Raw genomic sequence first — 12,883 nt, forward strand, 5'->3', positions numbered from 1 at the left:
ATAGCAGGTTGATTTATATAGCAGGATGATTCCAATAGCAGGTTGATTCCTATAGCAGTTTGATTTATATAGCAGGATGATTCCAATAGCAGGATGATTCCAATAGCAGGTTGATTCCTATAGCAGGTTGATTTATATAGCAGGATGATTCCAATAGCAGGTTGATTCCTATAGCAGGTTGTTTTCTATAGCAGGTTGTTTCCTATAGCAGGATGATTCCTATAGCAGGATGTTTTCTAAAACAGGTTGATTCCTTAAGCAGAATGATTCCTACGGCAGGTTGTTTTCTATAGCAGGATGATTCCTATAGCAGGTTGATTCTTATTGCAGGTTGATTCCTAAAGCAGGTTGATTCCTATAGCAGGTTGTGTCCTGTAGCAGGTTGTTTCCTATAGCAGGATGATTCCTTTAGCAGGATGTTTTCTAAAACAGGTTGATTCCTTAAGCAGGATGATTCTTACGGCAGGTTGTTTTCTATAGCAGCTTGATTCCTATAGCAGTTTGATTCCTATAGCAGTTTGGTTCCTATAGCATGCTGATTCCTAAAGCAGGTTGATTCCTAGAGCATGTTGATTACTATAGCAGGTTGATTCCTATAGCAGGTTGATTCCTATAGCAGGATGATTTATATAGCAGGATGATTCCAATAGCAGGTTGATTCCTATAGCAGGTTGATTCCTATATCAGGTTGATTCCTATTGCAGGTTGATTCCTATAGCAGGGTGATTCCTATAGCAGGATGATTCCTATATCAGGTTGATTCCTATATCAGGTTGATTCCTATAGCAGGTTGATTCCTATAGCAGGTTTTCTATAGCAGGTTGATTCCTATAGCAGGTTGTTTTCTATAGCAGGTTATTTTCTATATACAGTTGTTTCCTAAGTAGGTTGTTTTCTATTGCAGGTTGTTTCTTAAAGCAGATTGATTCCTATAGCATGTTGATTCCAATAGCAGGATGATTCCTATTGACGGTTGGTTTCTATAGCAGGTTGATTCCTATATCATGTTGATTCCTATAGTAGGTTGTTTTCTATAGCAGGTTGATTCCTATAGCAGGTTGTTTTCTATAGCAGGTTGATCCCTGCAGCAGGTTAATTCCTATAGCAGGTTGATTCCTACGGCGGGTTTATTGCATGGTTTCCTATGAATTAAGTTTGTGGATGAACTAAAGATCTGGTAAGGCCTCAGAGACACACCCTTCACATGCACACACACACACACACACACACACACACACACACACACACACACACACACACCACACACACACACACACACACACACACACACACACACACACACACACACACACACACACACACACACACACACACACACACACACACACACACTGCATGCTGTTTTCAGTGTGATGGTCGAGGTAAAAGGTGTGTGGAGGGGAAAGACTCCTTGAAGTCATTTCTAAGAGTGACAGCTGCTTGTGTACCCAGAAGTTCTAGGAGACAGCCCTGGTTTAGTATTGTGATTAACATGTCTACGGTTGCAGTGTGAATTAATCCCATATTGGTGATTCCTCCTGTGGGCGTTACAGAGAGAGTCATGTCTCTGATGGACACTTGTGTGACATTTGGACACACACTCCAGTCCTCAAACACACACTCCAGTCCTCAAACACACACTCCAGTCCTCAAACACACACACACACACACACACACACACACACACACACACACACACACACACACACACACACACACACACACACACACACACACACACACACACACACACACACACACACACACACACACACACACACACTAATGAGAGGGCACACAGACATGACCTGGGTATGGATGGAGACTGGAGATACACGATGACATGCACATGCATGAACATAGATGGTTGTTGTTGTGAGAGAAGCAACTCACAGCATTAACCTCAAATCTTCTCTTCACTTATTTTTTCCTGTTTCCTTCTGTTTCCCTCCCCTCACGCCCTCTCTCCTCTCATCTCATTTGTCAGGTACTGCTGGTAGTTGCCTGCGTCGGTTCAGCACCATGCCATTCATGTTCTGTAACATCAACAACGTGTGTAACTTCGCCTCCCGTAACGACTACTCCTATTGGCTGTCTACACCCATGCCCATGCCCATGAGTATGGCCCCCATCACAGGAGAAGGCATCAAACCTTACATCAGCAGGTAGGGAGGGAGGGAGGGAGGGAGGGAGGGAGGGAGGGAGGGAGGGGAAAGATACAGTAGGGGACTATGATTTGATAACGTCTAAGGGTGTTTTCACACTTGGTCCATTTGAGACATTTTTTGTGAACTCAGTGCATTTTTTTAGTGCAGGGTAAACACTCCAAAGGAATTCAGACCCTCAAAAGAACCCCTGAAGCTGAGACAATCTCGAGAGGTGGTCTGAGATCAGATCACTTCATTAGGGCAATGTGAATACAAAGCTCCCCAGGTTCACTTGTCATTATTCCTGCACCACACACTAGACTACCGTAACACTGTCTCCCCTGACAGAACCCCTCACACTAGACTACTGACATAACCCCTCACACTAGACTACTGACATAACCCCTCACACTAGACTACTGACATAACCCCTCACACTAGACTACCGACATAACCCCTCACACTAGACTACTGACATAACCCCTCACACTAGACTACTGACATAACCCCTCACACTAGACTACCGACATAACCCCTCACACTAGACTACCGACATAACCCCTCACACTAGACTACCGACATAACCCCTCACACTAGACTACCGACATAACCCCTCACACTAGACTACCGACATAACCCCTCACACTAGACTACCGACATAACCCCTCACACTAGACTACCGACATAACCCCTCACACTAGACTACCGACATAACCCCTCACACTAGACTACCGACATAACCCCTCACACTAGACTACCGACATAACCCCTCACACTAGACTACCGACATAACCCCTCACACTAGACTACCGACATAACCCCTCACACTAGACTACCGACATAACCCCTCACACTAGACTACCGACATAACCCCTCACACTAGACTACCGACATAACCCCTCACACTAGAATCCCGACATAACCCCTCACACTAGACTACCGACATAACCCCTCACACTAGACTACCGACATAACCCCTCACACTAGACTACCGACATAACCCCTCACACTAGACTACCGACATAACCCCTCACATTGGTTCCACAAAAGAGAAGATGATGATGTGCGGGTTTGCTGAAAAAATATTGATTAGCGATTGTCAAGGTTGCACAGGAGTTCCAGAATATGTGTGGAGTTTTTAGTTCAGATTATTTGTTTGCAATATGTGGATCTATAGGCTAAGAGAGAGATTCATAAACTGTTTATTGATTGTGGGGTTTGAATAGTGTGAGAAGACAACAACATAGGGCACAAAATCGTTCTAGCTCTTAAAGGGGCAGTAGCCTACATTGGGTGTACCATTTTCAATTAGGCCAACAGCATTATTTAATCTGCAGTTATTCTTCTGCTATTTAATCTGTTACCAATAATATTTATATGTAATATTGATGTAAAATGTAAATATTATCTTCTGATTAAAATTATTATGTCTAATCTTTTAACTAAATGCAATGTTTTCAAGGGTTGGAACCGGTTCAGGAAACAGAACCGAAAACCGGAAAATAACACAATTATTTGAGCAACAGAACCCAAACCCAAAACGAAAGTTATATATACTGTTCTGGAACATAACTGTTATTTTAAAAACATGGGAACCGGTTAATAATGTTATTTTACGTTCCAGGCATTTTTTCCATTCCCACAAAAATCTCAACAAAGCGCCTATGCAAAGCCCTCACTCTGTCACTCAGAAAGTTATTCCAGTGTCTGGCTGCCAGCTGGATGTGCCAGTGGGTGTTTGTATGCTACCTGCCCCTCCCCTTCTGAAGCATAGGTTACTGTAGCCCCTCCCCCTCTGAAGCATAGGTTACTGTAGCCCCTCCCCCTCTGAAGCATAGGTTACTGTAGCCCCTCCCCCTCTGAAGCATAGGTTACTGTAGCCCCTCCTCCTCAGAAGCATATGTTACTGTAGTCCCTCCCCCTCAGATGCATATGTTACTGTAGCCCCTCCCCCTCAGATGCATATGTTACTGTAGCCCCTCCCCCTCTAAAGCATAGGTTACTGTAGCCCCTCCCCCTCATATGCATTTGTTATTGTAGCCCCTCCCCGTCTAAAGCATAGGTTACTGTAGCCTACTGACAGCGTTACAAGCGTAATTCAGAAATTAGGGAGAGATGTTTAATTAGAGAATGGATTTACTTTTTCAATACTAGTTAAGGATACTATAGTTATCATGTTTCACATTGGATTTATTAACTACTAAAAGGTAAGATGTGTTTTTAATTTTAGTGCTGCTTTGCACACACAAGTTTGTTAGATAGCTAGCTAACATTTGCTCTGGTCCAAAGTTAAACCAACACAGAAGTTCAAAGACATTCAAAGTTCCTCCATAGAAGGCGCTCCTCCGTAGGTATAATTCTGTGGTCCTAATTCAGATAATGCATATTATAACAAGATGTCCAGCGCTTCGAGGCAAGCTTCCTCCATCCTCTCTTGCTTGCACCTCACCCTCTAAATTTCAGTTGCATCTTGCACCCTGTTTCATTATAATGAAACCATGCTGTGGCAGCAAAATACAATTTCCTCTTAACAACTTTCCTATACAGATTAAATCACTTACCCGCTCCACAGCAAGCTGTTCTATCCACACTGAATGGTGAAGTAATTTAATGTCACGCTAAATGTAAAAAATATATATATTTCAGAGGTTTAAAAAATAACCGAAAGGAACACTATAAAACCAGCCTTTTTTTGGTTTGAATCGGTTCAAAACTGTATTTTGCTGGTTGGAATGGCATCAAACACATGGAAACGATTCCACTGATTCCGCTCCAGCCATTACCATGAGCCCATCCTCCCCAATTAAGGTCCCACCAACCTCCATGTGAAGTAGGTATATCTCGCTGTACGATAACACGTTCTGATGGAATGGCTTGTCCTGTACTTTTACCTAGTACATTGAGTGAATGCTTGTGGAGGAAAAAAATAAATATTGGTTCCTTTTCTAAACATAACAATGTGAATGCAAAGAGGACTCAGACCATCAAATAGGTGACGTGAACTGGCAAAAGAGTCTGGCAAAAGAGTCTGGCAAACTTTGGTTCAAAAGTAAAGGCAGTGTGAGCGTTCTAAGATCTCTGAGACTAGATGTGAAAAGTGTGTGTTTAACTCCTCGGTGTGTGTATGTTATTAGGTGTGCAGTGTGTGAGGCCCCTGCCATGGTGATCGCTGTGCACAGTCAAACCATTCAGATCCCCACCTGCCCCAACTACTGGGAACCACTGTGGATCGGATACTCCTTCATGATGGTACACACAGACACACACTCTCTCTCTCACACACACTCTCTCTCTTTCTCTCACACTCTCACTCTCTCTCACTCTCTCTCTCACTCACTCACTCACTCACTCACTCACTCACTCACTCACTCACTCACTCACTCACTCACACACACACACCAACCAACCCTTGCCAAAGTACACATGAATCAAGTTTTACATTTTAAGTGTGTTAACAACACATATTCAAAGCCCACTATATCCACACACAAATTCCTCTTTATTTCACTCTTCTCTCTTGCTCTCTCGCTCTCCCTCCACCTCCCTCTCTAACAGCACACCAGTGCAGGTGCTGAGGGCTCTGGTCAGGCTCTGGCCTCTCCTGGCTCCTGTCTCGAGGAGTTCCGGAGCTCTCCCTTCATCGAGTGTCACGGCCGAGGGACCTGCAACTACTATGGCAACACATACAGCTTCTGGCTGGCCACTGTCGACCAATCAAAAATGTTCAGGTACCATCAATAAATCGACCAATGATTTTCCAAACAGGAAATGTTTAGGTACAAGACACTGAGGTTGCAACTGAAATAGCACCCTATTCCCTATATAGTGCACTCTAGCTAGAACTGGAAGTGCTAGCTAAACAGATTGGTTATTTTCATATACGATGTAAATATCCCAGTGATCATACAGTGATGCCAACCCCTGACCTGTAACCCCTGACCCATAACAGGAAGCCACAGTCAGAGACGCTGAAGGCAGGTAACCTATCGACGCGCATTAGCCGCTGTGTGGTCTGTATGAAGAGGACGTAACAGCGTGGTGGCAACCGTTGCCGGGGACGACCGACAACGACAATGGCGGCAGGCGGGCGGAGTGGGGGTGATGTTGACGTCTCCGTGAGAACAAGGTGGAATTCCAATGGTGCATTGTCTTCCGGAAACAGCAACTTAAATGGTGCTACTGTGCAACACAGCAAGAAAAGAAAAAAAAACGTTGATAAAATGAATTTATTTAATCTTTTATTATTTTTACTTACCTCAAGTACGTCAAAAAGAAACACACAAAATCCACAAAAGGTGCCATGGTGAATGTGTGACAAAAGTGCATTTTGTTTAAATTTTTTCTCTATTTCGCAGAGAATATATATATATATATAAAGTGTTATCAATAATGGTAACACTTCATTTTAAGGGGTCCTTATTACAGTGTAATTAGATGTGTAATTGCGCTGTATCAAATATTGTAGTTAATTGTAATAACTCATAGTCACACTGTAATAACAACATGTAACTGGTGATAATTGCAGTCTGTAATTACAGAGGTGTAACAACAAATGCTTGTTACCATGCTTACCATGCTTGTTACCATGCTTACCATGCTTGTTACCATGCTTGTTACCATGCTTACCATGCTTGTTAGGAAAGTCTCCACTAAATTCACCAATAAGTGTCAACTGTCACAAGGTTGTAATCTCTTCTGGACAGATGTTCTGGGTCCAAGATTACAACGTTTCGTGAGTAGGCTCTAATTACCTACCCCCAATAGGCTCTAATTACCTACCCGTGAAGGCGCATGCTTCAAAATCTCCACTCGTTGTTGCTAGCAGTTGCCCCCCAAAAGTGTATCAACTTGGTTGAGTTTCCAAAAACAGATCAGGTATAGGACAACCTCACTGGGGTCTACCATATGGGTGTCATACCCTGAATTATAATATATATATTTTACTTATAATGAATGTGTATGTTGTCCATTATGTGGGAGGATAAAACCACAAGTACACCGCAGACTACATATAATATCTGCATAAGTACAATATAATTACTAGATGTTACACAGGGTTTCAGATAGTTAAAATGAAGTGTATCTTGATGGTTACTTACTTGTAATTAACGTGTACTTATATAGTACATTGCCCACCCTGACAACTTGGCCCTCATTGTAACGCTTCTGGAAGCACCATCCAAGTGAGAAAATAAACACACTAGTATACAACAGAGTACATGTAATATATGTATAAGTACAATGTAATTACTTCTGCTAGCTAATCCAAAAAATCTCAACAGATTGCATGGAAAGTCTATTCCGTAGATGATAACTAACTAGCTAGCTAGCCTAGTTGGTAGGCCCAATAAAAACGGCATCTAACATTTGCTAGCTAGCTAGCCAACACAAGGCTAGCTAACTACCTATGTTAAATCGTCCAGCAGAATTCATGTATCAAAAAAGGTAGAACAAATTGCATGGAAAATGTACTTTCTCTCTCCTGTGTTGATGTTTTTGACCTACAACACTTTGTTTTTTTTCGCGGAAATCATTCATATCTGGATTTTGCACAATGACCTTCTCGACCCTGTTTTTTGCACACTGTTACATGATGTCAGCATCAACACGTGGGCACGTTCGAGGTCATTATTTCGAGCATGTTGCACAAATGGGAAGATTTTGACATGATGCTTTAATTCCTGCAAAAAAAAGTATAATTGCACCAATGCATCCCATCTAAAAGTGAGAATGTTCCTCAACAGTGAAACCCTTGCAAAGTTACATGATGGAATAAGAGTTTGTCTTATGACCATTTTAAGTGCATTTATATACCATTATTCAACCAAGCTTAATAGGCTTACAATTTGGCAGCACGAATAACTATCTCACAATTTTAACCATAACTGTTTGTGTCTAAAAATGTTTAATTGATGGTTAAAGTAATTGACCAATTGTCAAATGCACCATTAAATAAAAAATAAAAAACAATGTTGATGTGAACCATTTGGGAACCCGTTTTTGCCGTTGGACCTGGGTATCAGACTCAAGATCTTTTTTTGCAGAGTTGTGTCAATGAGGTGGTCGGTTTTTAATTGGCTAACACTTATCACGTGGTTTGTGCAGGCTGAAATATGGTGCGTTGGGATACTATCGGAAACTGTAACATTTATAACAAGCATGGTAACAACCATTTGTTGTTACACCCCTGTGTGTAACAATATTTACCACCAGTTACATATTGTTATCACAGTGTAACTATAAGTTAGAGTTATTACAATTAACTACAGTATTTGATACAGTGTAATTACATATGTGATATGGACCCATTAAAATGAAAGGTTACCAAAATAATATGTGGATTTTTGGTTATTGGCACAGACGAGGTACATCATTTTGTTTTTAGACAGATGTGCTATTTTTTAGTTTTTTGTATTTTTTGTTTTGTTGTTACCAAATCGGCACTTTGACCTCGGAACATCAAAGAGAACAGATGCACTGATGAGCTTTCTTAGCAAGACTGCTGATTTTCTAGGCTTACATTTTTTTAATGAATCTTTCCATCGTTCTTTTTTAAAAGTTTTTTCTCCTTGGTGCTACTAACTAACACTGCTGTATCTCTCCCAGCCCGTTAACTACTGGCCTTTTTTCTCTTCATGTAAGTAATTCAATGTGTATATTATGTAAGACATAAAATAGGTATTTAGCTATATTACGAATTTCTGGGTTATTTTTGTTTGTTCACTCTGCTTCACACATTGCATTGATTTATGGATTCATTAATTCACTCACTCGCTCACAAATATTGTACAAAGTATGGCATCAATAAATGAAACAGTATTTTCTATATATATATATATATATATATATAAAAAGTATAATTATACCAACTTTATTTGGATACGGGCCTGAGGTTTTTTCATCATTCATTTATTTTATCTCCAAAAGGTCGTAATTTTTTTCCCATTTCACAAAACTATTGACTGTTGTCCTCCTCCTGACAACAAAAGTGTTTCCCGGTCAACTAATCAAAGACCCTATCCTATGATGATGTACTGTGTATGATAATGCTAATCACTCAAGCTTTTATATTTGATTTTTACTAGTAATCTATCGTTGAATGCGATAATAGGTTGATCATTAAATCCACTCCACACCTTAATAGAAAATGACTAAAGTAAAAGTGAGAGTCACCCAATAAAATACTACTTGAGTAAAAGTCTAAAAGTATTTGGTTTTAAATAAATCATTTCAAATTCCTTATATTAAGTAAACCAGATGGCACAATTCTCTTGTTTTTATTTTATTTACGACTAGCCAGGGTTACACTCCAACACTCAGACATCATTTACAAACTAAGCATGTGTGTTTAGTGAGTCCACCAGATCAGAGGCAGTAGGGATGACCAGGGGTGTTTTCTTGAAAGGGCGTGAATTGGACCATTTTCCTGTCCTACTAAGCATTCGAAATGTAACGAGTACTTTTGGGTGATAGGGAAAATGTATGGAGTAAAAAGTACATGATTTTCTTTAGGAATGTAGTGAAGTAAAAGTTGTCAAAAATATAAATAGTAAAGTAAACTACAGATACCCCAAAAAACGACATAAGTAGTACCTTAAAGTATTTTTAATTAAGTATTTTACACCACTGATTAATTCACATCTTTACTCTGGTCTACATTGTCCCACTATGAACTGGCGGTAGTACATTGTGTATTGTTATGTACTGCAAGAATAGAATTGAATAGAATTTGGTCTATTATTTCTTTTTCTATTCTAAGGCCAATGAGGAGAGCTGTAGGGGGATGATTCTTCCTGTGATGTTTTTCCAAGCTACTTTTTTATTATTATTGTAATGTACTTCTGGGGTGTGAAAATCTATTGTTGTTTTTGTTTATTTCATGTTATGTTATTCAGAAGTTGTTATAAACTTTTAAGACTGAAAAATAAACCCAAAGTCCATCGTTTTGTGTGCAAATGTTTCCCCCCTATCTTGAAAGTGCACACTATTTTGAAAGTGCACACTATTTTGGAAGTGCACACTGTCTTGGAAGTGCCGATAAAGATTAGGCAGGATGATTTTTTTTTTTTTTATGAGCATGGCCTTATTTCTATTACAATAAGCAATAAGGAAATGGCAGTGCAATTTCTTCACAGTGCATCTTTAAGTGAAAGTAGAAAAAAAATGCTATGAAATATAGCTAGCTCTCTCTATCTCGCTTGTTTCTCCTTCAACTTTTGTATTGTTTCACTATTTCTATTTTTATTAAATTCACTAAGGAGGATGGTCCTCCCCTTTCTCCTTTGAGGAGCCTCCACTACTGTAACAGTACCTTGACTAATGTCCTTCTGTGCATTGTCTTATCGTCATGCCTGCAGCTCACACAATACACTTTAATCCTGCACTGCCAAGCTTCAAGGAGACATTGACTATGCTAGACAATCACTAGAGATATGATTGCATATCATAGAATGGAGTAGAATTACTGTCTGTAAATCAATGTTGTAATTCACACCATACTGTACGGTGAGGGTTCCACCACTTTGCTATGGGAGAAACTGTAATGTCTCAAAGCCACCACTTGAGGGAGCAAGATGAAGGGAGGAGGGAACAGTGGATCAACGTCAGTCCCTAAATAACATTTAAAAAGCTAATGAATTAATCTAAATTAGCTTACATATACCTAAATAGCCCTTATTAAAGAAAACCAATAAAACACAAATAGATCATTAAACCACACTGCAAGCTGTTTTGATTCCTGATATAGTTATTTACTCTAGTCCTATTACTATTGTCCTCAGGTCACGTTAAAGCTACCTGTCTGTTTCTCACAATGGGTCTTTAACTCTAATATTAGACCCATTATAGGCTCATTGAGTAGCGTAGAATGATGAATTAATCCTTTTTTAAGGACTTGGGCTTGGAAGGATGTGACAGTACGTGTCTCTCTGTGGCCCCATACATACTCAGTTGTACAACTGATGTAGCCTACAATGCATTTGACACAACGGTTTTGATACAACCATTGTGCAGTGTCTCCACAACGCTTGGGATAGCCCAGCCATAGGGCAGTTCAGGCAAGCACCAGGTGGATTGGTACATATTTAGGATAATAGGATAGAATAATAGGCTAGGGTAATAAGCTAATTGGATAATAGAGTAGGATAATAGGATAGAATAATAGGCTAGGGTAATAGGCTAATTGGATTATAGACTAGGATAATAGGATAGAATAATAGGCTAGGGTAATAGGCTAATTGGATAATAGACTAGGATAATAGGATGGAATAATAGGCTAGGGAAATAGGCTAGGATAATAGGCCAGGGTAATAGGCTAATAGGATAATAGACTAGGATAATATGATAGAATAATAGGCTAGGGTAATAGACTAGGATAATAGGCCAGGGTAATAGGCTAATAGGATAATAGACTAGGATAATAGGATAGAATAATAGGCTAGGGTAATAGGCTAGGATAATAGGCTATTAGGATAATAGGCTATTAGGATAATAGGCTCGGATAATATGATAGGATAATAGGATAGGATAATATGCTAAAAGAATAATAGGCTAGGTTAATAGTCTAGGATAATAGGATAGTTAGCAATTAAGATCAGTTAAGAGCATTGGGCCAGTAACCAAAAGAGCTCTGATTCGAATCCCCAAGCTGACTAGGTGAAAATTCTGTCGATGTCCCCTTGAGCAAGGCACTTAATTACTCATGTAGTTCGCTCTGGATAAGAGCGTCTGCTAAATGACTAAAATGTCAAATTGGCAAATCGCGCAGTTAAGACACTGATGCCCTTTGCAACCACAGACCTATGTGAGAGTGGATTCTCGGCCTTCACTAGCATGAAAACTAAATACAGGCACAGACTGTGTGTGGAAAATGATTTAAGTCTCTCTCTAATACAACCCAACATTGCAGAGTTATGTGCATCCTTTCAAGCACACCCTTCCTCATTAACCTGTGGTGAATTATTCATAATTTGTTATGACAAAATAAGTTTTATCTGTAAGATGGCTAAATATAGAGAAAATTATTGATTATTATTATATTATTATTTCTGCTCTGGTCCTATAAGAGTTCTTTGTCACTTCCAACGAGGCGGGTTGTGACAAAAACTCACACTCATTCTAATGTTTAATAAATGTATCGTATAGTGTGTGTGTGGCAGGCTTACAAAGATGTCAAAAAACAGGTGTATTCCTATTGCAGGTTGTTTTCTATAGCAGGTGGAATCCTATAGCAGGACGATTCCTATAGCAGGATGATTCCTATGGCATGTTGATTCCTATGGCATGTTGATTCCTATAGCAGGTTGATTCCTATAGCAGGTTGATTCCTATAGCAGTTTGATTCCTATAGCAGTTTGATTACTATAGCAGGTTGATTCCTATAGCAGGTTGATTTATATAGCAGGATGATTCCAATAGCAGGTTGATTCCTATAGCAGTTTGATTTATATAGCAGGATGATTCCAATAGCAGGATGATTCCAATAGCAGGTTGATTCCTATAGCAGGTTGATTTATATAGCAGGATGATTCCAATAGCAGGTTGATTCCTATAGCAGGTTGTTTTCTATAGCAGGTTGTTTCCTATAGCAGGATGATTCCTATAGCAGGATGTTTTCTAAAACAGGTTGATTCCTTAAGCAGAATGATTCCTACGGCAGGTTGTTTTCTATAGCAGGATGATTCCTATAGCAGGTTGATTCTTATTGCAGGTTGATTCCTAAAGCAGGTTGATTCCTA

At 39.8% G+C, this 12,883-nt stretch overlaps 1 protein-coding gene across 1 annotated transcript; it reads left to right on the forward strand.

Moving 5' to 3' along the window:
• Positions 1-1,967: 1,967 nt before the first annotated feature.
• On the forward strand, positions 1,968-10,092 carry LOC145861786 (collagen alpha-3(IV) chain-like). Its single transcript, XM_082965288.1, has 4 exons — positions 1,968-2,165; positions 5,282-5,396; positions 5,703-5,875; positions 6,097-10,092. Exons 1-4 carry the CDS (start codon positions 2,023-2,025, stop codon positions 6,176-6,178), a joined length of 513 nt encoding a protein of 170 aa, XP_082821414.1. The 5' UTR covers positions 1,968-2,022; the 3' UTR covers positions 6,179-10,092.
• Positions 10,093-12,883: the final 2,791 nt, after the last annotated feature.

The sequence above is a fragment of the Salmo salar genome, chromosome 18, assembly GCF_965601325.2.
Source record: "Salmo salar chromosome 18, fSalSal1, whole genome shotgun sequence".
NCBI classification, from domain to species: Eukaryota; Metazoa; Chordata; class Actinopteri; order Salmoniformes; family Salmonidae; genus Salmo; species Salmo salar.